At 31.7% G+C, this 26433-nt stretch overlaps 2 protein-coding genes and 1 long non-coding RNA gene across 9 annotated transcripts; 2 read left to right on the top strand and 1 right to left on the bottom strand.

Moving 5' to 3' along the window:
- Positions 1-143: 143 nt before the first annotated feature.
- LOC148626585 (uncharacterized) lies at positions 144-15179 on the top strand. 5 transcript variants are annotated; one of them, XM_088570703.1, is made up of 10 exons: positions 144-252; positions 1152-1354; positions 2046-2173; positions 3874-3996; positions 4789-4892; positions 5525-5597; positions 6093-6154; positions 7945-7998; positions 13987-14117; positions 15057-15179. In XM_088570703.1, the coding sequence occupies exons 2-9, from the start codon at positions 1206-1208 to the stop codon at positions 14077-14079; spliced, it is 786 nt and encodes a 261-aa protein (XP_088426829.1). In that variant the 5' UTR covers positions 144-252; positions 1152-1205; the 3' UTR covers positions 14080-14117; positions 15057-15179. The 5 variants fall into 5 exon arrangements, with proteins under 5 accessions (XP_088426829.1, XP_088426826.1, XP_088426828.1 ...); XM_088570700.1 differs by lacking the exon at positions 15057-15179 and having other exon boundaries at positions 13987-14142; XM_088570702.1 differs by lacking the exon at positions 15057-15179 and having other exon boundaries at positions 156-252; positions 1166-1354; positions 13987-14142.
- Positions 14233-24721, bottom strand: LOC148626584 (glycine receptor subunit alpha-2-like). Of its 3 annotated transcripts, XM_088570699.1 has the most exons (10): positions 24605-24721; positions 23633-23759; positions 21783-21838; positions 20245-20309; positions 19392-19633; positions 18410-18492; positions 17971-18096; positions 16567-16931; positions 15925-16170; positions 14233-15526 (listed from the first exon to the last, which is right to left on the bottom strand). In XM_088570699.1, exons 2-9 carry the CDS (start codon positions 23695-23697, stop codon positions 15940-15942), a joined length of 1233 nt encoding a protein of 410 aa, XP_088426825.1. In that variant the 5' UTR covers positions 23698-23759; positions 24605-24721; the 3' UTR covers positions 14233-15526; positions 15925-15939. The 3 variants fall into 3 exon arrangements, with proteins under 3 accessions (XP_088426825.1, XP_088426822.1, XP_088426823.1); XM_088570696.1 differs by lacking the exon at positions 14233-15526 and having other exon boundaries at positions 15857-16170; XM_088570697.1 differs by lacking the exon at positions 14233-15526 and having other exon boundaries at positions 15857-16170; positions 24591-24680.
- On the top strand, positions 19626-25651 carry LOC148626583 (uncharacterized). Its single transcript, XR_015920118.1, has 4 exons — positions 19626-20623; positions 23189-23279; positions 23754-23938; positions 25482-25651. It is a non-coding gene; the product is annotated as an uncharacterized LOC148626583 (long non-coding RNA).
- Positions 25652-26433: the final 782 nt, after the last annotated feature.

Below are 26433 nucleotides of genomic sequence, written 5' to 3'. Positions count from 1 at the left end.
AAAGGTCGTGTTAAACTGACGTAACAAACAAATTTTGACAGACAATCTGAAGACAGATCGAACAAAAACGCAAAGTTTTGATGATGAACATCGACGAAAAAAGGTGCACTGTTTTGAACTCATATAAAGTTGGTATATTTAGATTAGTTATAATCTTACCATGATCATGTGATATTTATTGACATTTTTGCGCACACAACGATCTAGATATTGAACTCTAGAATACACATGTAATGTGTTGAGGAAACATTTGTAAGTACATTTAGATTTAACATTAACTACGCCAACAGTGTGTTAAAAGCACACGTAATATGATTACGTAATGATTGCTGTCTGTGTATCGTTCACTGAAAGCAAACTGGTCTTATGAAAACATTTTCTTACCTTTTTTTCCTCGATTTGATTATAAAATATTGGGTATTGGGTATTGGACATGGGGTAATGAGGTATGGGTCAATGGGTAATGGGGAATGGTACCGGGTAGTGGAAGATCGAGCATGGGCACTGGAGAAGGGATATTGGTATTCATAGGCACATACTGATGACAAACAAATGTCTACGTAAATATTCTATTAAATAAATGCTAATTGGATAATTAATTGGAAAGAGTGAATAATAAAATATTATCACGAATGCAGAAGAACGCCTAGATTTAACGAGTGGGCGGAACATGTTAAATCCTCAAGCGTTCTTGGCACGATTGGTAATATTTTGGTTATTCACGATAACCAGTTGATTATCCTATTTATCATATTAATTTTCTTCATAATTTATCGATATCAATATGAATTTTAAATTGGCGAATTGATATCAAAGTTGTGACGTTTTGGCGGAAGAAAGCGTGAGAGTGAAATTACCGAATTTATTTCACATTGTGAATTATTGAAATTTATTACACTGCGAGCCAATCGGGAGAGTGGAAAGTTCAACTCATAGAAGAGCTGTATTATAATAGTTTTCAGCCTCAGCTAACTTCATTTTCGTACCACTGCATTTCACTTTAGCTGTGTACATATCATCTATAGAACATGAAAAGCCATTTCATAACAACATTTTACAAAAAAAAAATTCAGAGAACTGAAGCTGAGTTATAAAATTAATGAATTTATCTAGATATGCTTCAATTTTTAAAAAGTAACACTTAATTTAAGGTTTACTTCGAAAGGTACGATTTTTTGGTTTGTTGTTAGAAGAAAACACAAAAAATGGAAAACAAAATAGCAGTAGTGACTGGATCAACAAGTGGTATAGGGCTAGGGATTGCACATCATTTAGCTGCTAAAGGATGCAACATAATACTCACAGGATTAGGAGAACAACAAGCTATTGAAAATACAGTGGCGGAATTCAAGACGTAAATAATTTATTAAGTATGGTTCTGCCTAAAAAAAACAGGTGGGGTGATTCATCATTTCTCAAGATAATCAATGAAACTGTTCAAATACATTTATTTCTTCCTAAAAACAACTCTTCATATGTTCATTTCCTCGAATCTGCTACTTATCGTGAAATATGATTTGACTGGTTATAGTGAAAAAATTATGATTGTAAATTTCCTGTATTTTTCTGTATTAGAACGTTAAAAAATTTAAAGTATTATATCTTCAGTGGACAACTTTCATTTGCATTTTTATTTTAGAAGAATTTATTATTAACATAAATATTTAGGATTAAGAAATACATGAACCACTAATCATTAGCTTCTGTCTTGGTTTAAGGCTGATTTGGACTTAAGACTATTAACATTAAAGGTATTTTGTGGTCGGGATAAGGAGAGAATTTTATAAAATAGAAACACAAGTACAAAGATATTAAAAAAAGTGGAAAAAAGAAGAAATACAGACGCGGACCCATTCTCAATAGATCAGTACATCCCTCCCGACAAAATGTGTCACGTGTTGTTGATTTTTTTATGAGTTATGCAGGTATTTACTGTTAAACGTAAACTTGTTTGTCGATACAAAAACAACCTCTTTGTTTGTATTTCTATCAATTTTTTGTTTTGTAAAAATATGTGTATAATCAATAATTTCATATCTGATAAGAAAATACCAAGGGATTAAAGTAGACTTTGTTCCATGTGATTTAATGAAGACGGAAGAAATCAGCGAATTTCGCAAAACAGTAAAGACTCTACACCCTAATGGCATAGACATCCTAGTAAATAATGCAGGTACTAACTTAAATCATGAATTTTCGTAAGTGCACAAAAGAAAAAAAAAAACAAAAAAAACAAAAAAAAACCCAAAAAAAAAACAAACAAACAAACAAACAAACAAAAAGACAAAAAATAGTTCTCTACAGAATAATAATAAGGCCAATATTTAAAAATAATTCTGATGATATCAAAGAAAATTTATGAAAATCACAAAGGAATTCTACTAGGTTATTATAATGTGTCTATTTTTGTATATTTTGTAGCCAACTTTTCACCTGATACGGCATATATTGATAATGCCGTGGAGAATATATTGTTCAAATATCGCTTAGTTCAGTATTCGTCATACCGACAGAAAATGCTATAAAGGGTACCAACACAATCAAATGCTACTCTCATTAAAAAAAATACTCGGCAGAATTCATGAAATAAACATCCACAAAAATTAGTGCCCTCACATTAAATGATTAAGTGTTTTAGTAGCAGTCTTTATACAGATCAAGCAGGAGGTGATTCATGTATGTCAAAAACCCACCATACTTTCTTTAAAAGAGTAATCAAGGGAACCAAGGTTATAGCGGTAATCAAAAGAATGTAATCCAGGGACAAAGACCAGACATGGAAAACAGACACACACAACAAAGAACATAAAGTTACTAAAATCATACATACAAAGTAACAAAAGTAAATGAGCAACTCGGACTCCACTAAAAACTGGAAGCATGGACCAGGTGCACCGGTAGGGTAAGCGTCCTCTGCTTTTCTAGAAACACCCGCCGAGTTGCTCATAAAAAGTCAAGTCCGGGGTAGACAAACGAGGAAAGGAAAACTATGACCCGTTGAATACATCAGTTTTCATGGTGCTGATGGATACATCATAACGATCCACGAGTTCATGATAACGACCATAAAACTTCTGTAGTGATGACTTCAATCTTCAACATAACTCTGTTCCAGAAGCCTATTTTTTGTTAGACTTCTAGCGCGATACAAAAAGTCTGCGTAGTTTCGGCAAGCTCTGGCATAACGTATGAGTTGTGATATGAACACTCCATACGCAGGAACCGAAGGAATGTTGCCACAGATGAAAGGAAAGTTGACAATTCTGAATGAAAAGTCATCACGTTTGTGGTAAAGTTTGGTCAATAGTTTTCCTTTACCATCGATTTCTAAGTGTAGGTCAAGATATGAGGCTGACTTCACAGTATCTGTAGTATCCTTTATCTCAAGTTCTTTTGGGTAGATGCGATGTATCAAATCCCCGAAATTAGGATTGTTTAAAGATAATACGTCATCTATATAACGGAAACTGAGATTGAATGATCTAGCCAAACGATATTCTTTCTTACTGATCAAATCAGCTATAAAGTCAGCCTCATAATTCTTATTCAGAACCAGTTACAGACCACATAACCAGTTTAAGTTTTCCATTTAGATGTTGGAATTTTGAGAGAAAAATTGTACAGATCGCACATGAAGTTAGCACTTTCAAAAGTTATCGTTCTTGTTTTACTTTGATTTTGGTTGCTTTTAGTGTGAGATGAAAGTATGATTTTCTCAAAAGTACAGCTATGAATGCAGAAAAGACTAATGTTACCTAATATATAGCATGAAAATATTGGAAAAAAAATTATTTGTTCGGCAGATTTTTCTACATGATGAATCACCTGTACAAAAGGTAGTGTCTGAATTTTACATGGACTGTTTTTTTCCAGGTATACAGCATACAGATTTAATAGAAGAGTATCCAAAAGATAAGTGGGATATGATGATCGGAGTGACACTAACAGCTTCGTATCTAATGATTAAAGAGTTCATTCCAGATATGAAAACGAAAGGTTTGTGTTTATGCTTTTCGAATTATTACTAAATATAAACCGCGAAATATCCATTCTATTTGTAGAGAATGTATTTCTATCGGTAAAATCATATTTTTCAAGGTTTTCACTAAAGAGAAACTATGAGAAAAAGAAAAACATAGACATTTTTTCGGCTTGATAAACATCTCCATTGGGTCAAAATGGCAGGTCGAATTCTTGTTCGAGTTATTGTCGTTGAAAGGCGAAAAATGACGCGTATTTGCCGGATTTTGCCGTTATTTCATAAACAGAAAGAGGGAAAACTTTTAGTTGATGAAATGATCCATATAATAAAACCTCAACAGTATTCATAGGCTTCTAGTTTTTCTTCCTTAAAAAGCTAAACGTGACATTGTTGTAGTTTATTTAGTGTCGTGAAAGCCAAAATAGCTAGAAAACTTCCAATCAATAAAATGATAATAAAGCTTACAAATGACATACATTTGGTAAGAAAAAAATCGTATTATGATTTATGGCTAACAAAGCCGTTTTTGAAGTTTTTAGATTATTATTAAGATATGTAGCAGGTATAATTTTTTCCCTGACATCAAATATCATAAAGCGAAAGAATGAGCACGAGGTAAGCATATCAGGCACGCTAGGGCCTCTTTAACATTTCAAGCCTATACACTGTCTGAAACAAAACCCGAGGTCCTACAGGCTTTTTTAAGTACTTGATTTAGCTACCCAGTTTTTGAAATCATATTTCGATGTGATTTTATTTGTTAATGCATTTATCGATGACCTCTTAGATGTAAACATGGCTTTCAGGTTGGGGTCGAATAATAAATATGTCATCTCAGATGGGCGTAATAAGTGCAATAGGGAAGGCACCATACAGCGCTGTCAAAGCCGGACTCATAGGACTAACTAAGGTAAAAACTGTTTTGCCATACTTATAAATTAATTTAATACGTTGCTTTCATAATTCTATCTTCAAACGAAAAGGCATTTTTTGAAGTCATACACATTTACCTAATTCGGCGTAGCCTGTGACTGGGTGATTAATCATTGGACATTCAAGCAAAAAGACGTGCAAAATATATTGTATAATTAATATTACTCATTAAAGATTAATCAGCAAAACAGAAAAGTGATTTTTTATTTATCATGATTAGGATTACTTTTTTAAAAAAAAATATTAAGTACATATTTATAATTCAAAAACTTTATAGCAAATAACCCTAGAAAAAAATGAATTGATTGACCATATGCTAATTGGATTTAAGAAGGAAGACCTAGGACAAGGGGCATAACTCTTGAAATCAATGTTTGTATTCAATTTGATCAAAGTCTTTCAAACTTTTATTTGAAACAGAGTGAAGTCAATCCAAGTTACTTTGATGCTTACATGAGATTGATGTAAATTGCTGAATACAAACGTTCCAATGATTTGCAAGAGTTATGTTCCTTACCCTAGGTCTACCTACGTAAGTACCGCTTAATCTGTTTCAACAATTCTACTGATATCAACCTATATTTTCCCATTTACTTTATCCAAAATTAGGGTGTGGCACTTGAAGCTGCAGCCAATGGTGTGACATGTAATGCCATTTGCCCCGGATTTGCTGATGCACCGAGTAAGGGGATTTAACATAATATACAGTAAAACACATAAACAAGTATAAGAAGTTGGTATGAACTACAACATGTATGTAGTTTCTTGCTTATAGACAAAAACAAGGAAGATCATATAGTATCAAAATGCAACTTAAAGGAGATTTCAGACAGCACAAACAAGTACATGAATTAGGAAAAGGAACAAAAATCCAAAAATACGGTTTACTGATACCAGTACTTTATTCAGGAAGTAACTGATTATGACTGTGTGATCTTCAGTATGTTATTTTAATATAAACTTTATTAAAGTCGTGGGAACATGACAAATTCTTACAAAGACCTTATGTTTATCGACCAATTATGTCAGGATCCTATATACATTTAAGATTAAAAAAAAAATCAATGGAGAAATGAAATATTACCCGTGTTATATATTTTCTATTTTTTCCTTTTGATGACCTTCAAAGTCGCCTTACCAGATTTGATACAAATACATACTATGACTTTTATTTCAGTGTTCCATGCACAAATTGGAACATACGCTAAAGAACGCTCGATGACATACGATGATGCGAAGGTACGAGAAAATTAGGGAAAGTACTGTAAACGTACTAATATTCGCGGTGTACTAATTTTCGCTATTTTCGCGGTGGGGAGAAAACTGCGAAAAATAGTCCACTTGAATAGGATTTTTAAAAGTACTTATTGCTAATATTGTTTTTTTAACCGCAAAAATTGATACAAGCGAATATGTTCACTTGACAGAATCCGCGAAAATTAGCAACCGCGAAAATGAATACGTTTACAGTATTTAAAACCTGCCAAAGGGCCCAAATAATAATAAATAACACCCTCCAAAAAAAACAACAAAAAAACAAAAACAAAAAAAACAAAACAAAAAAACAATACCAAAAACGAAACAAAACAAAAAAAAAACAAAAGTAAAAAAACAAAAACAAAAATAAAACAAAAAAACCCCAAAACATTCAACAAGGCAAACAAAAATAAAGAACAAATGTAAAGGACAAAACAGAAAACAGGTATTAATTTTATTATGCATACATATTTTAGGTTTTCTGTAAATGAAGTAAATATAAGGTTAGACAACACAAAGAAATGACAAAATTATAGGCAGAGACAGAAAAAATAAAAAAAAAAAAATATTACTCAACAAAAGTTAGATAAGGTATTAGTCTCTGCTACAAGATGGAAGATTTTTATGCATTGCAGGACAAGATAAATTGAGTTGACCTACCAACTCTGATTTTGTACTAAAGCAATATGCTAAGCCATATATTTATTTTTGCTAATTTAAAAAGCAATAGCCCACTGTTAGGCCTGTTATCCCAATCAGACACATTATTCTGACTTCGAGCCAATCAATCGTCAATTTTGTCCTAAATGTCGCTTGCTTGTCGGAGAAGCAGTGAGTGTTATACTCGGTCGTGGAAATACAATCTGTCGCATTGTAGCAAGTCTGACGCAACGAGACCACCGAGCCGATTTCAGTGAAACATTATCAGCCTACAATAATAATTCAGTTTGTTTGACATGATCTTGATGGCAAAATTAAAATCATCAGTGATAGGTAAGCTTCCTAAATTACATATCTCAACATGTCTCTGACACCAGTATCGGTAATGTTTAATGTCTCGCATTTGCCCGCTCACTATGACTTCTGAACTTGTAAGTCAAACGTTCTATCTCGGAAGAAGAGTGATGACAAGTCGACATCTTGAATAATATTGTAGGATACAGTTACGTATTTTTCTAGAGCTTTGAAGTGAAGTAGCAATTCAAACTAAGGCTGGAATATTGGTTTAGAAAGATCGGGGTGTGTTCGATTAATTAGATGTTCTTTTCATTATTTTATTACGCAGACTTTTTATATCATGGTAGACTTCTTACAATAAGGCTTCTGGAACAGGGTTTTGTTTCCACAAGATTGAAGCCATCACTACAGAAGTTTAATGGTATCAACATTAATATACATTGTTACGGTGTATCTATTTGCACCATGAAAACTGATTTGTTATAGTTTTCTTTTCCTCTTTCGTTTACCCTGGACTTGAATTTTATGAACAACTCGGCTGGTGTTTTTAGAGGACGCTTACCCTACCGATGCACCTGGTCCATGCTCCTAGTTTTTACTGGAGCTCGAATTGCTCATTTTCTTTTGTTACTTTCTATGTTTTATTTTGATCCTTGTTGTGTGTGTCTGTTTTCCATGTCTGTTCTTTGTCCTTGGATCACATTGTGTTGATATCCGCTAGAATCTTGGTTCACTTGATTACTTTTTCATGTATGTTTTGTTGATTACTTAGTACAAACGTGATATTATAGTATAATTAATTTCTTCATTTACAGGTGGAAATTTTCAAAACAGCTCATCCAAACCAGAAACCAGTGACTATAGAACAGGTAAGCAATCAAGACAATGTTCATTATTTCACAGTAATCAAAGTAAAATATTCAGTTCCTTTAAACATTAGATGTTAAAATTTAACTTTACTGGATAATGATTTTTTTTATTATATTCTGCACTAATTATTAATATCCAAATACAAGGTGTCAAAAACAACTGTAAATATTAATTTTTCCTTTGTTTTTGCACGAAAACCACACCTTTATTTATCTCAGATTAGCACGTGCATTCAAGGATTCAGCAAGGATCAGATGTAATGCGTTTTATATTTTCACATGGTGATTATAAGGTCCTCATACCAATGATGGTTTTTATAACAAATCAGAGGTTGGGAGATTACACTTAAAATGGAAGAATGCATAGACTCATCTTTACACTTTCAACTCGATAAATTCTAGTTTCAGACAAAGTTGCCTCCTCTCTGACAAGATGGGTCAATACGTTTGATATATATGTAGATACAGCTGAACTGGTTGCATATTTTACCTATTCTGTTTTTTTCTTATTTCGTATCTTCGCATTAACATTTTTGGAAGTGTTACATTTCTGTACTTTTAGTGATATATTACTATAACATTGTGTCCCTGTGTGGGAACTGGACTTCTTTGTCCAGACACAATTTCAGGGAGAATTTCTTCTTTTGCATTTATTATTTAACGAAGCAGAAATGGACGAGTGGTCAAAAAGCTTCCCTGATATTTTATTAGCCTTCTTTTACATAATTCTTTACTAGTGAACTTCTTGGACTTTTTGAAGTTTATGCTATAGATCAAGATGACGATAAGAGATATTTTTTTCCACTGCCGTGTGCCAGCAAAGCTATAGATGCAATTTATTTGGCTGACAAGCTGCATCAATAAAACTTCATGAACAAAATCCCACCTGTATTTCAAAGAAAAATCAAAACCGGTTATTTCATATTCCTTTACTTCACCTACAGCATCCAATTTTTTTAATTATAAAAGGCTATTGCATGACCTCGAGATTGAGGACTTCAAGGCTAAACCAGCTGGCTGTTCTCGCCAAATCTCTCTATTCTAATATGGTCCTTCCGGTCATGTCATGACAGGAGATTTAAACATTATAGAAATCGAATCTTTCCGTAAGGTCCTTTCTAAAGATCCGAAGTACCGTGAACCACGCTCCATAAATTGGAATTATAAAATTAAAGTTCTTATGGAAGCCATGGAGGTCCATGCAAGAAAATGGATAAATTGAGAACAAGACATTGATTCACTGTCAGATGTGAGGTCTTTAATTTTGAAAGGTATGAAAGTTTTAAGACGGTCAATTAGTGTCAATACTGCATCAGTTTTCCAAGAGCCTGACGTAACAAAACATTGTGTACTATACATAACAAATATATTGTCTTACCAGCAGATAATAATGCTTTTTTCAAGATTTTGAATAGTTGGTTTATGCTTTCTTCATTTTGAAGTCAATCTGTTGCATCTGCAAAAGTAATATTTTGAAACCAGTAACTGCTTCTGCGAAGGTTTTCGCGGATATTCACTAGTCCTAAAGTACAATATATCTGAATTAAACTGTGTTGCAGATTGTCGTATAACCTGCAGTATTTAGTTATTTGTTTCGAATTATTTACTTATGAGTACGTTTTGAAGACTTTTTATTTATTTTGTTTGGTCTGAATCACTCTTTGTGTTTGGCCCTAATGCTGTCAAATAGGGTCCTTTCTTGAATTGCCTGTAAGGCAAACACAAATCCTAAAATATATACATCACGTTGGTATATCTTTATTTTGTAAGCATGGGATATTTTTCAAATGTTATTATGTAATATTTATTACATATGATCAAACGTGACTACTATTGTAAGACATAATAAAAATGCACACTAATGTGCATTTATAGCGTTCATAAAATAGCAATGAACAAACGCAGTATTCAAAGTAATTTATCCCTTCAATGGATCATAAAATAAACAGGTTTCGCCTACTTTAACTTTGTAGATTAAGAAGATATTAAAATCAATCACCTTTATAAGCATGCGTTAAATTTTGTTAGGTCAAGATGAAGAACAAGGTTAACGTGTATAAATCTAACATGATATTTATCCATATCTAGGTACGTCTAGTTATGTTTACCAGTTCTTGATACCAAACGTTTGTATGGGCTTGCGTAAAATAATTCATAATGGACTCAGCATGAAATAACGGTGCAATGAAGTCACGCTTGAAAAATAATTTAAACGAAATATTTTTTTAAAGGACTATTTTACGTTTTTCGAATAAATTATTTTGCAGGTTGATTACATTGTATAAGTGAACGCTTTCTTTTTGAATTAAGAGGTTGTCCAGACAAAAACCAGGCATTGGGTGGCATTTAAAAAGAATGTTTAAACAAATATTCATCCATTTCATATCACCAATGCATCATTTCTCAGAATTGAATGTTGGTTTTTGAATAACTTGAAAGATCAAAGAGAAATAAATTACATTGAAAGCATTGAAATTCATTTATGAAAAGAGATTATTCCTTAATTTTAGTAAAATTTGGTTGCTTTGTTAGGGAAGTTTACAATAATGTTTCCTGAGGCATCCATTGTCGATTTGAAACAAATTTTATACATTTTGACACACATATGATATATATATATATTACATTGGAATAAAAAAATCAGTGAGGTAAAATTTACCATGTCCTACCTATATCATAGGATCTGCCTGATTTTTATATGGACTGCCTCTTAATAGACTGTGAACTTGGCCCGATTCATTCACAAAGAACATCAAAATAAACGGCCGTGATGAATAGATAATAAGATACGGGCATAGCAACAAGACAAATCCAGTTGCTGTTCCTTAGTATAAGGGTACAATTACACATGACTTGTAAAATTCTTGAATACCTTTTTGTCCTAAATGTCGCTATTTGTCTTGACGCTATTCTATTAAAACCAAATAAATTATTGCTGTGTTAAAATACTGGCAAAACACTTTTGCTTTTTGGACATTAGTCTAAACAAGAAAAAAATGTTACATATTTCCCTTTTCCTAAGATTACTGTTTATTCTACACCTACCAGCTTCTCATTGTATATAATTCTGAATATGTGAATGTTAGAAAATTGTGGATATTTTAAGTATTTTTTTCTTTTTGTCTCTTTACAAACTGATGTTTCCGAAAATAACTATGAACAATGACTTATGATATAAAATTCGAACATATATCACACAAACTTCTTTTGAAGAAAATTCAATATATATCACACGAACTTCTTTTGAAGAAAATTCAGCATAATAACATCAAATATGCACGTGCTACTGAAAAGTTATTCATTTCAAAATGAATGTGAAAGTATAAAATTTAACATTTAAACTTCAGGACAATCTTTCTTCATAAATCTCCTGGACATCTCGTATTTTCTGAGCGGAATATTGTATTTCTGACCGTCCGTCATAGTGATATATTGAATCAATTTTTGGCACTTAAAACAAATCCTTAAAATATAAATGTTACTGCATAAAGCAGGCAAAGGAACAAAATCTAACAGAAAGACAAATCTAGAAGTGTTCATGAAATCTACATACTATTTCTTTTGTATTTGTAATAGAAATGCTCTAAATTTAGACGTCTATTTTTGTGCTTTATATTGTATAAAAGTTTTCATCAATTTATGTAGGTTTCATACAACGTAATAATGCTATATTTATATTTTAGTTAGTTTATGCTCTTCATTATTAAAAAAAGTTGTATTCGATGGCAATAGCTCTAGATATTTTATCGATATTATTTTTTGTCGTATTTTGAAATCACTGGGTTGATTCTATTGATGAAACGGAAATTTTTGAAACTATTCACTAGCCCTGTGATCTAGCTTATCTGAAATGAATTATATCACAGATTGTCACAGATTTTGACATTTTGACTGCAAATTTGCCATATTATGCCTCCTATTTCGATTTATTTGCTAAGAGACTTTTTATTATTTTCATCTCAAAAGTGTCTTTTATTTTGATTTGCATGTAAAACAAACCGAATTTCACAATATTTACATCAGTTTGGTGATTTCGTATTTTGTAATTGAACGAAATACACTACCGGTGCAGCTGGTCCATGCTCCCAGTTTTTAGTGGAGTCCGAGTTGCTCATTTGCTTTTGTTACTTTGTATGTATGATTTTAGTTACTTAATTTTTTTTGTTGTGTATGTCTGTTTTTCATGCCTGGTCTTTGTCCCTGGATTACGTTCTTTTGATTACCGCTATAACCTTGATTCTCTTGATTACTCTTTCGAAGTATTATGTACTTCATATGAAATATGATCGAAATCGAATGTTATTATAAGAAAAAACAATTGCACACTTATGCATTTATAACGTTTATAAAACAGTTACAAATGCAGCTTTTAAAGTAATTTATGTCGTCAATTAACCAAAAGCAGAAACAGCGTCGCCTACTTAGTAGATTCTATAGATGTTGTCGTCAATCATCTTTTATAACTATAAGACAAATTTTATTAGGTCAAGTAGGAGAACAAGGTTACAATGTACAAATTTAACATTCTATATATTTATCTCTAGATTCATCCAGTTACATTTTTCAGTTTCTGATTAAACCCTTAATATTTAAATTTGCGTACAAAGAATTAGATGCCTTTTAAAAGTTTTGCCATTGGAAATGGACACAGCATGCAATAACGGTGCAATGATGTCACACTTGAAAAAGGATTTAACTAGAAATATCTGATTCTCATTTTATCAATAACTGATTTTACAGGTTAACTATATTATATAAATGAACGCTTATAATAAGAATTCACAAACTTGGTCCGATTCATTCATAAATAACATGAAAAGAACGGATGTGGTTAATAGATAATATCATGCGGGTATTGTAATAAGACAAATAAGACAAATCCAATAACTCATGACGGAAATTCTGGATTTCCATGGTAAAAAAACCTAATTACACATCATCTGGCGTTCCGGACGCCATTATGTTTTGATAGCTTATCTCGCTGTAAATATCTTTAAATATGTCAAAACACGCACAATTTGTTCGGAATGCCGACATTTTGTATGTTAATGTGAGACAGTTATTATACAATGGAGCATCTATTCAGTGTCACTTTATGTAGATCATATTCCAAAGACTGAGAACCTATTTTCGATTTTTTAATTTTTTTTATTTATACTAAACCAGAGATAGCTTTGTCTCTCAATTTGTGCATCACTGAGAACAAGGAAAATGTTCTCATGCATGTATAGCTTAGAGTCTGAAGTATTTAATAAAACAATATTTTTTCAGTAAATGCGGTTCAAACAGATATATAGTCATTCCCATACAATGATTGTAATATCCACAAATAATTTGTTAAAAAAAATAGAAATATTTCTTTAGAATTATTATATTCAATTATGAAAATTGTTTATGGTATGATGAAGCAATCTTCATATTCACATCCTTGTTACAATCTTTTTTCAACCTGGGTCTTTTTCTTGTACGAAAATGTTTTGCCAAATAAATGTTCAAAATATTTATGTATAGGTAAATCATCATTCATGTCTTTTTAAAGGAACATGCATAATCTTTCTTTTGGTTAATTCGGGTTTTATAATGAATACATTTGTACATCACTGGCCGAGTGATGGCAGTGCGCATGACCAAATGGGGATTTTGCAGGAGTTAAGTATGTACCCTTTGGAAGGGTAATCAAGGGAACCAAGGTTATAGCGGTAAGCAAAAGAATGTAATCCAGGGACAAAGACCAGACATGGAAAACAGACATACACAACAAAGAACATAAAGTAACTAAAATCATACATACAAAGTAACAAAAGCAAATGAGCAACTCGGACTCCACTAGAAACTGGGAGCATGGACCAGGTGCACCGGTAGGGTAAGAGTCCTCTGCTTTTCTAGTTATGTTATGGAAGTCTATTTATGTTAGCGTGATTTGTTTGATTTTGTAAAATATATTGTGATTCATCTTGCATTTGTCGATATTATTATTATTTTTAATAGATTGCTGAGTTAGCACTGTTCTTGTGCTCACCCGGCTCTGACAGCATCAATGGGGCATCCCTGATGATGGATGGCGGGAACACTATAAGATGAGATCCTAGGACAGACTGACCAAAATATTAATTTTTCCAGTAAGAAAATACAACTAAACCCTGATATCAGACATTTCAAGATAGATAATGTTTTATATGGCATTTGTGCATAAACAATTGGCGGAGAACAATCGAAACAAATTTTCACATAAAACCTTTATTTAAAGTGCAAGAACACTTAAAAATATACAATACTCAATAAATTAGTAATTATTTACAAAAAATACATGCATACAGCATTGTCAAGATTATTTGTATGCAATATCACCGGGTACAATTAGTCTTTAAAGGAATAAAAGGAGTGCATATACTCTCATTGAACCTGACATGATGATATATAACAGATAGTAATAAACAAAATTTATTGTACTATTATTTATCAATTGCCACCAATCACATTCTACTCATGGTTCATATTAAATGTTTGTATAGAATAAAGTACAATTCCTTCTTGAAACTATACATAGGTATAAGGGGCGCAATTCTTATAAATTCTTGGTACGCTTGTGTGAACGATTCTTTTTACATGAAATGCAAACATATATGTAACTTAGATTTATTTCTATCAGTTTCAAATGAATGTGTGACAGGCGTTGATTGAATTGATACAAATATATCACAGATTTTATTAGTTTCTAGGTCTACCCACTAAATTGCCGTGTCAGTAACACGTGCATTTCAACATGACAACCAACGTCAAAGACATTATAAACTATAAGACTATAGACTATAAATCGTACAATAAATGATCTATTAAGAAGTATTTTTTAAAAACGTGAACAACAATTTCAGTAATAAATCTTATCAGTTTAATTATATTGCAAAATATAACAAAAACGGACATATGTATATGTAAAATAGACAACAAACGCACCGAGAAGAAAGGTGTCAGCTCGAGGCCACACATCGGTCTTCAGTGAAGGACGAGAACAATTTCACACTGTAGAGCAGATTAAAGCTGTACCACATTATTTACAGGTATAGCTGAAAAGTTGCCCTTATAGACGCGAAAAAAACAAACGAAAGAAGACATACAGAGGCCAGAAATTCCTGACTTGGGACAGGAGCAACAAAATTAATGCGGCAAGCAAAAGTATTTTGGCCTGATCACTACCCTCCTTTTTAAAACTGACAAATTTCACAAATGCACAAAAAAGACCACTATCAGTTAATTACTGACATATCAGCTCTAGACCAGTTTTAACTTCCACAAATATGTCCTCATCGTATGCTAGTATAGTTCAGTAATAATAACTAACAAGCCTAAAATGGTTTCCTCTGTTATTTTAGTCTCAACAAGAACAACTAATGATTTGGTTCAGTTCCATCAATTTTGTACATTTTAAACATAAAAACATCATTTTCATATCTGAATTGTCCGTGCTTTAATGCTTCATTCTTTTTGCCAATATAGTACACACCGATCTCTTGAAGTATCCTGCTAAAACCTGTGTTAGCGGGCTCAAAAAGACATTAACTCACTATGCCACATTAAATATTCAGTTGTTAATACAGTTAACAGTAAAAAAAAACATAAAAAAAAAATATTCAAAGATCAATGATTAACTTTCATGAGACTAATAATCGTAATAGATAGTTCAATAAATAAAAATAATTTCTTCTTAGTTTCAAAACAAAATCCTACTTGATGGGCAGTTAACATATTTTACCAATATACTTCTATAAGTATTTTCTGTGTGATTCAAACTACATAATCCACAACGATATGAATACACCAGTTGTAAAGAAATGGTAAACGAAATGTTTGTGCTTGTTTCAACTTTGGTAAGCAATATGAGAGATTGCGTTTAAAGGTATCTTTAGACTTAGTATATATTCGATTTACCGTTAAGTCGTCGGTTTAGTCGTTAATGACCATGAAAGATGTCCAGTATACTATGACAAATATTATGAAAATCTGGATGAAGGCAACCATACAAACTCTGTCAAGTCTGTGGGCTGTCATGCAATCACAGCACCAGCCACCACCTGATGATGATCTTTTACTTCGCCTCGATTCTCCTGAGAAATTTGATTCTACGTCTTCTTCAATGGGTTGAACTTTAATCCTACTTACTCCGCTGTGCTTTTTCTGAAAATAAATTTGAAGTAGAAAAAAAATGATGTAGTTAAGAGAAATGTTTGTCCAAACAAGACCTACTGAAAAAATATGTATATTAAGATGTATTAAAAATATATAATAATTGTAAAAATTTAAGAAATAAAGAAAATGACAGCAAAAAAAAATTAAAAAAAAAACCTTGTCGTAATACATGTTCACAATTGTCTTTGAATTTTGTCTAATTCCATAGTAATATGATTGCAAGTGTGTTTTATCTTATATGTATTTAGTTTATTGTTTTGTGATTATTACATGATTTTGTCTGTGCCTTTTTACGTGGAGAAAATGAACATGCTTTAGTTTTCATCATTGTGTTCTTACAATCAAGAAACGCAAACAGAAACTTCACAAATCGATATTACATACCCTCGGATCAGCTACTACTAGCTCTTGGTTTTGCTTTTTCTTTAATTCGTGGCTAACATACATGTTATGTACAAGTATGTATTCTATAAATGCTAAGAGATTCATAAATAAACAAAATCCGTTCCATATAAGGAGAGGTTCTAGCTGGACTGTATCTGGAAATACTATCATCACAGCAGTCATCTGTGTTACTGTGGCCAGGAAAGCAACTGAGACTATCCGAATCCTACCGGAAACTTCTTTCAGGTTTATCCAAAAGCCCAGCCATAACATAATTATAACAGCACTACTTGGAAGATATACTTGGATTATAAATCCCATGTACGCTTGATATATATGAAGATCAAGCTGAAGACATGGCTTGTCTAAAAATATATTTAAATAAGCATCATTACAGGCTTTCAACAATATCAACTTTGAAGAATAAATAGACACGAAAAGAAATTCAACACATTGAAGTCTGTTTTATGGATGCATCATTATAAGCAAGAACCTAACAATAAAAACAGCATCCTGGATTTTTATTATATAGTAGTAGTTCATTTAAAATTTTGTTGTAAAAGAAACATAATTTTGCAATTTTGAACAAAAAGTGCCAATCGGAAAGTACAATTGTTTCCACCTGTAAGACTTATTTGTAATATAGTTTAATTCATTTAAATCGCTACGAAAGCATTTTGTATTGTAATTCAGAATATTCCTTTGAAAAAAATGGTATTTCGGAACACACGGTGTTACATAATGTAATAAACAAAACTTTATAGTGTATGTAAGTCCTGTCACGTTACTCAAATTTTTCACGCAAAATGGACCTTATCTACCATTCAAATGCATGGAAACCTTGTCATATTAAGTGCGTTGCAATCAGTTGTAAATTTAAACATATTTCTGTTTAAAATACCGATTAAAATATCACAAATATGTCTTTCTGCATCATTTAAGTGTTAAGAAAAGCAATGAATAGATTTTGCATTGTAATGCAGCGTTTTTAGTAGAGTTGCTCATTTGCTTTTGTTACTTTATATGTATGATTATAGTTACTTTATGTTCTTTGTTGTGTATGTCTGTTTTCCATGTCTGGTCTTTGTCCCTGGATTACATTCTTTTGATTACCGCTATAACCTTGTTTCCCTGGATTACTCTTTGAGATCCCGAAAAATAAACAATAAAATCAGACCGGCCTTCGAATTTCAATACTTTGCATCGAAAATTCCAAGAACGTAAATAAAACTAGAACGGGACTTAAAAACCATATTGAATATTAATTATCTTTTGATAAGTCTAATCAGAAAAAAATACCCAATTATCCAATTTCAAGTGTTAATGGAATCACAAACATTTGCAATTTTTAATAACCAAGGGTTTTATATTTCAGCATTGATCTCTTGCCTCGTATGTACTTACCCTGTGCTCGACACACAGTTGTTGTTGTATCGCTTATCTCAGATACAAGGGAAACATAGTCTTCAGAGAATATCACGTCATCAGCCTGAAACCACGTCAGATCCATCTGCCGTACAGTGTACGCATCTGAAATAGGATTAGAAATTGGAAATGGTTCTTCAAAAAAGCAAAGCTCAGAAAACATAAATGTTTTTTCTGATGCCAATTTTATAAATTCGTGAATTTAATTATATTCATTAGATCTACATGTAAGTAAATACGTTGTATAAAACCAATAGAAAAAATCGTTTTATTGAAAAAAGAAATTGTATAATACCGGAAACCATACATATACGCTTTTGTTTGTATATTAACTTCTAAATGGCAGGGTCCAGAATTTCCAAAATGGAGGAGGCTCAAACTGGCATAAGAGGGTTTCATATACATATGAAATACATACTACTATGGAACTGTATAGAGCAGGTCTCGTGGCTCATTGGAATCTTAAATACTCGCACTTTACAGTAAAATTGTGTCATATACCTGCAATAAAAAGAAAGAAACTTTTTTTATGGATGTGGACAACGAGAAAGGTAATGGAAAGCGAAACCAATAAAAGACATCCGAATAACATGTTTAAGTATACAAATCAATAGTCCATTTACAAAATTGTTATCTTTTTCTTACAACTCATTACAAGCTGTAAATGTTAGTCATATTCTCATGGAGTAAGATAAATTCAAAACTGTTCATTTACAAAAAAGTAGATGTAAGCCTCATTCTTCGAATGTGTTTACTATGAATGTTGTATGTCATTTACTACAAACCAAAGCATCTATGTAGATACTTAATTTCGCAATTAATGATATCACTCCAATTTTCCACTTTCTTATTTAGCGTCTATTTCATTCTCAAAGTTGCATTCTGTTGTAAAGAAACTTATTTGTGGCAATTTATTTTTGCGACTTGTTCAATCGCGAAATTAGCCAAGTTAAATCGCTGCCGAAAATAGTTTGATATACAGTAATGAAATACTAAAAATGTTTTAAAAGTATAAATCACGTAAAGTGCTTAGTTATGAATATGTTTAAATAATTCTTATTAGAAATGTCATTTCTAAACATTTCACTTACCATCTTTTTCAGATGAACCTATGTTTGACTGTGTGGGTTTTAGGTAGCGAGCGTGCATATCACATGACTTCCGTCAAAGCAGAAGGATTTCGTCTACATATCCATTTTGGTATCATTGTATCACGCAGAAATATATTGCTTTAATGTATACAAATAAGTAGAGAAGAGATACATCGCATCATACATACATACATACATACATACATACATACATACATACATACATATGTATATACATGTACATCTATATAACAAATTAAAAAAAAACCTTAATCATGTACTTGAACAGATAAAAAAATATCAACCAACCTTTTAGACATCGTCAATGTTCCGTTTTGATAAATACGAATAACGTCCGTTGGTTCGTTGTTATAAAAACCAGAAGGTACTTCGTTAATCATATATACATCTGGAATCCATATCCGCTGAAAATCTGTTTCTTGTCCAAATACAGAAATAGGATCCTTCGGATATAATGTCTGATTAGGGTTCTGGTTGATAAACCTATCATCCTGCCATCGAAGATGCATGAAATAACCCATTTCAACAATCTAAAAAAAGAAGTAAGTCTGAATAAGATTATAAAATCTAAGGTATTGTTTGCTTACAAGCGTAAATGCTTAATAATAGTCTCACCAATTACACAACAATAAGTTGAAATCATCCATTGTTTTGTCTCCCTTAACGAAGATTTGATTCAGGCATTTCCAATAGTAATTGTTGGTTAAGCCATATTTTATTACATGCTAAACATAAAGTATCAGACTCAGCCAAGGTCAATGACTAAAATTACTGTGATATGGACCTCCCTTTTGCAGAATCAATCCCTCAACAACTTATATATACAGGGAAGATTCGAGACAGGTATGTGGGAATTGTGATGCTCTACAGAGTCGTTCAAGACAGGCGTTAATCTGGTTATTTTCATAGTTATCACTACAGTATATAGAGATAGCCATAGATATCAGGCCATGAGAACAAGAGAGAATAAATGTGCATTTCAACAATTACAAATCTCAACAATATTTACTATGCACCACAACCTGACAGATTCTTAAAATTACATTGACTTGCACTTTTTGAAATGAAATAAGTAGTAGCAAACTGTTTTATTGATATGAAGAACATGTACCGTTTTAAAATACGGTACAACAAAACTTACCATCCCAATTGCATCCACGAAGATTTCATTTAACTCTATCTGAAACTGGACCTTCACTCTTGATCCTATAAGATATAATTATATCATCTTGGCAACTGAATCTTCCTGCATCCTACTTATTCTCATTTCACAACTTACTTTGATTCAACAATTTTCAACTTTTACCTTCTTTAACAAATGACAGGTGATTTCACTTGTGACTTTTCAATAGCGAACTACATAGTTAAAAGTATCACTCGTGACCGATAATAGGATAAAAATTATTTTCAGTTGTGTTTTGTTTTAACTAATGAACATGTCAAAGTATTGTAGTACACGTTTGTTTTGTGAAGAAGAGGAATAATACAAAAAAGATGCTGCTATGATGAATTGTTTACAGGTAAATATATGGACAGTACACATAAATATGTGTACTGTCTATATATTTAATTCATTGTAAATGTTTGATTCGAGTTGCTCAATATGCTAAATTTGTGCATGCGTTTTCTTTGCGTTTTCAATTGTGGTAATCATTGACATGTCACACTGTAATCACTTTAAAACATCTTAGTTTACAGCTTCATAGTATGGATAGTAAGATATATTGCACCCTCTCGATGCACCTGGTCCATGCTCCCAGCTTGTAGTGGAGTCCGAGTTGCTTATTTGCTTTTGTTACTTTATATGTATGATTTTAGTTACTTTATGTTCTTTGTTGTGTATATCTGTTTTCCATGTCTGGTCTTTGTCCCTGGATTACATTCTTTTGATTACCGCTATGACATTGGTTCCCTTGATTACCCTTACCCTCCCGAACAGTTTTCAATAATGCAATAGCTAGCAATTGGATATTACACGAGGAAATATCCTACTTAATATTCATGAAATAAACTTTCTGATTGTACAGCATTATCATATGGAAACATCATATATCTGATTGTACAGCATTATCATATGGACACATCATATATCTGATTGTACAGCATTATCATATGGACACATCATATATCTGATTGTACAGCATTATCATATGGACACATCATATATCTGATTGTACAGCATTATCATATGGAGACATCATATATCTGATTCACTAGAAGTACTTGTTACTTTCCTTTGAGAGGTAGATCAGCATATTTATGTCTTAAAAATGTTTTTTTTTTATTGGAGCGTGAGTTTCTCATTTGTGTTTATTTCTATGTGCGTATGAATTTATTATTTTATGTTCATTGTTGGGCGTGTCTATTTTCGTTGTTTAGTTGTTGCCCCTGGATTGTGTTCTTTCCTAATTTAGACTATAATAATAGTTATCTTGATATCCCTTGCATATGTGAAAAATTTTTACAGAGCATTCAAAGATCACAATTTTGCAAAATACATGTTTTGCTTTAAAACTTCACAGATCACCTATGAAACATTTGTTTACAAAAAAAGATTACTTATCATACTATTTATTTCCTATGGTATATTATTTTGGAACTTACATTATAAAATTCATATTACTGGATACAGTTAAGACTGCGATAATACATGACTTGTGATTATACTTAAATACCTACCATTATTAACAGGAAGTTCCAAATTATCATTATTCACAGTAAACCATTTTTGTCCACTGAAATCAATAAAAAAACGAACTAGAGAGAGTAGGTAGATCCCTGTATCCTATTTACTTCCACATTTTATAGTTTTCAAGATAAACCAGATATGGTTACCACAAATACACCCGCATTCTCGAAGTAAAAGCGGCCATGAATCGTGAATAATCAGTGCATTATATATCATAATTGGATATTTGTTTGTGTTGATCGTATAATATGATCTGTACAACAATAGTGTGATAATAGATCTACAGACATGATTATCCTTATATACATGGGCCATTCCTACATGTGGAAAAGTACAGATGTATTAGCAGTGTTGCAATTAATTCTAATTAAGTCGGCGCGTGTTGACAATAATCCTTATAATCAGTCGTGACCTCTTGATAATGATAAGAAAATGAAAGAAAGCCAGTCAAATTTCAAATGTAATTATAGACTGCCTTAAGACTATACGACAAATTTTGAATTAAAGTAATTATGCATTAATTATTTTACAATTCACTCATAAATATTATTGCAGTGACACATTTCAGGAATAATATATTTTTTTTCTTTAATTACAGGAACACATGATCCAAATAAGAATAAGAATAAAAATAAATTGTAAAAAAAATAAGAATAATAAATAAATGAATAAAATAAAATAAAATAAAATAAAAAAATAAATAAAGATAAACGAGTTTACAGATTGGATTTTGTGTTGAAACCTTAAAGAATCATAAGCTTATTTCGTAGTTAACTTTTTACAAAAAATATCAAATGAAACAAATCCCATGTTTTCTAATTAGCACATATATATTGTCTGATCCTACACTAAATATTTCATATATTAATGAAGACAAGATAATTTGAGCAACCAATCAGAATCTGTTTTGTACACAAGTCCCATTGAACAAAATCTGCATTGTAACAACCCTAAGGTAGACATGCCACTCCACCCGGACATATCATTTTAACTCCTAGCCAACCAGTCGCTACTCACTCTCCGATATGCCACGTGTTTGGTAGAGTCAGTGACTATCAATTTGTAAGTATTAGGTATGACTGGGTGTGAGGAAGGGGTTTCGAAACCACGACCTCCCGAACTCATGAAGAACATGTTTCCCGATAGCAATGAGTTGGTAAGGGTGGTTTCGGTGTTTTTTGCATATAGTTCAAATAAAAATAAAAACAAACAAACAAACAAACAAACAAATGAACAAACAAACGGTACAATTGAAAATGCCACATATTTAAAAAAAAAAAAAAAAAAACTTAACTAAAGAGCTGCTAGACAAACTGCTGCATAGTCACAGTAACATTACTAATGCAAAAACAACTTCTTTATAACTTCTTTTAACTGAATTGATTTGTATTTGTAGCTTAGGTAGCTGAGAAAGACTACAAAATGCAACTTTGTTCGAAAATGATGTTTGCCGAGGCAACAGATGAACAGAAGTTGGATTAGATGTTGTAAGAAATTCCATATTTTCTGTATATAAATATCCTGACACAAAGTCGATGCGAATAGTTTGTTAAAATCACCGTTGTCATGAAAATAGCGGGAGTTTTATATCTAGGATATTCGAATATATTATTATTTTAGTTGCTTAAATATAAGAAGTTCGCTGGAAGTTGAAACATGCTCAAATATTGAATACTGCAAATAAGTATTCAGACGTCAGGGCGGATTTGTTATTCCTCGCATTTACATAATTAGACGGGGTATTTTCCTTGATTTGGCATTGTACAATATTGTACAGATATTAATGACTCATTCTATATTGTAATAGAAAGTGTTTTTTTTTTATCATTTTATCACTTACCTGACGGAAACTGTGATAATGAGTATTTGAAGCAAATAGCACAAAAAGGTATATGATTTCTCCATTTCGTATACTGCCTTGTATAATAAATATGTTTTTCTGTCTTGGTATCCTTTTACAGAGTAGCCTACAAATAAAAACACTTCTACTATTGTTCAAACAAATATAAAGGAACAAGGAACAGGGAAGAGTAATGATGAGACAGGAAAAGGATAAGGCCTCTTTTATGACATGGATAAATGCAAGTTTACTGCGCCAATATATTTCGATAAGACATCTTATAGTTCATACCAAAATCATCCACGTGTGAGTGTGTTGCACAAAATCAGTTTTAATAAGGTTTTATGCATAACGATTCATATAAGAGTGTTTATAATCATTTTTTTTTATTTTACTTAAGTTTTAAATAAAAGCTCTCATTAAGGAAAACAAAAACAACAACAAAAAAAAACAAAAAAAAAAAAAACAAAACAAAACAAAACAAAACAAAACAACCCAAAAAACCCCCCAAAAAACCAACATTGTTTACAAAATAAAACTGATTTCTTTCATATCAGTTATAAAATCCTCTACCCAATAATGTCCAACAGATATCAGTGCAATTACAATTGACAAAACAGGAGTCTTATATTTAAATAGATTAATCCAGAGCGTTTTTTGAATATTTTTTTATTTTACTTTAAAGTGTGCTATCGCAGAAAAACTGTAATATATCGTTACCGACCTTTTAACTATAATAAATACTTAATCAACTTAACGAGAAGCAAATCGAAATAGCTTTCAAAACTTTCAACATTAAGTGACATAAAGAACCACACAAAATCAGAGAAAAATCCAATAAATAACTTACAGTACTAAAAACTGAAATATAACGCACAAAAAAAAGCTAAATGAGCAACTTAACTCCGTCAAAATTAAGAGAGGTTATAGAATGTAAACTAATTACACCAAACTTTACCGAAGTTGTCTTACCCCTCGTCCTAGCAGAGTATTATATGTAGAACGATATACAGCGCTGTTCGTGCACCTATGTATCTCTATGGCAGGAACGATCGTATTTAATGGAATCACTTAAATACGATTGCTGCAATAGTCTATCACGTGTTTGAAACGCGGGTACCAGAAGGCGGTAACCATTTATTCTGCACCTAGAATACCATTGATTTACATACTTATGTTGCGTATACATAAAATTTATGTTCTATTGTTACATGTTTAGTTTAATATTTGATTAAAAAGACCATAAAATAATCGCTATGCTTTCAATATACATCCGGCATCTTTTAACATATTTCTCAATTACAATTATAAATCGCATGACCATCGTGTGAGGTCATTGAAATTTTCAGAGATACATTTTACTTTCTTTATCAATTTTTTTCGTATGATTTATCGCAATGTTATACCAAGTTCAAGATCAAATCCACGTGTTTTTGATTATATATTGGTATCGTCTTAAAGTTGATAGTGATTTTTAATCATCACAATTCAATTTAATTATCTATTTCGTATGATTTTCAACATTTCCGCATTTACATCGTGATTCTTTGTTGAACGCAGTGATATCGCTAAAGCGTGAATTGTTTTAACGGGATCCCTTTATGAGCTGCATTTTTGTTACTAGACTAAAACTGCATTATATTCACTTGCAAGACGATGGGTATCGCTGGCGAAGCAGAATACACTTATCCTTCAGGAGTACCTAATGTAACTTCCGATTTTTTTGTGGGAGTTCATATTTCTAGTGCTTTAGTCATTTGTATGACGTCTTGTTTTCCTAATCTCCAATTTTTCTATTCGGTTCGTTTCATTGTGTTTGTTTATCTTTGATTCGCGTTTTCTTATTCAGGCCATGTTTTGGGACTTCGACGAGTTTGAATTACCCAACAGCTGAAGCGTCAATTTGTTTTGCCGGAATTAACACCGTAGAGGTAAAATATGTCTATCTTTTTTATATACTAGATTATCAATGCTTGGGGTATATTGTAAAGTCCTATATTTACATACATAAGAATGATAAATTTGGTTAACCCTTGGTTAAATGACTTTTATTAGAAAAACTTGTAAAAAGTAGTTCTAATTGGCCTAGTCCTTGTTTGTTAGCAATGTGGAAGATAATGAGTTCATTGGATATTTTTTCATTGTTTATGTGAATTGGAGCAACCACCTTACAAAGTTGGAAAGAAGATTGCCATATAAAATGAAATAAAAGAACGAAATTTGGACAAATCAAGAAAATTAATTACCCCGAATAAATTATCTTAATATCAAATTTAAATTTAATTTGAAAACATATCATTCCATTGTCTTGATTATTCTTTACGACCAGTCGACAAAATATCTAAGTGCAGATATAAAAAATTGTTTAGTAACCGGTATATTGCATCTATATATAGATAACAACAGTACACTGATTTGACATAAAACTGAAATACGTATGAGACAGAACCGCGAGAAAACGCAAGATTTTCAAGTGTTCGAGCCGAATTCATATATCAAAGCTTTTGTCAAGTCAGTTCACTGTTATTGTCTTTATACTGCAACAAAATTTGAATCTTAAATGACGTTCTAAGCGAGGAAAACTACGTTTTTTTATCCGGATCGGACGAATATCAGGCAACTTCACTTATATAAATAAAAATCCGTTAACACTTGTAAGTATATCCAACATAATTGATATCGATGTCAACAATCATCAATATCTTTTAAATTCATACTTTAATATAACGAAGGAAGCAATATAAACTGTGTAGTTTTCTTGCTTTCAATCATATCAAAATATGTACGGATTATACTCCTAC

This window comes from Perna viridis, chromosome 2 (genome assembly GCF_037379345.1).
Source record: "Perna viridis isolate PV_CMFRI_1.1 ecotype Kerala chromosome 2, ASM3737934v1, whole genome shotgun sequence".
In the NCBI taxonomy this organism is placed as follows: Eukaryota; Metazoa; Mollusca; class Bivalvia; order Mytilida; family Mytilidae; genus Perna; species Perna viridis.
The sequence above is the reverse complement of the archived record's forward strand: the minus strand, read 5'-3'. Positions and strand labels throughout refer to the sequence as shown.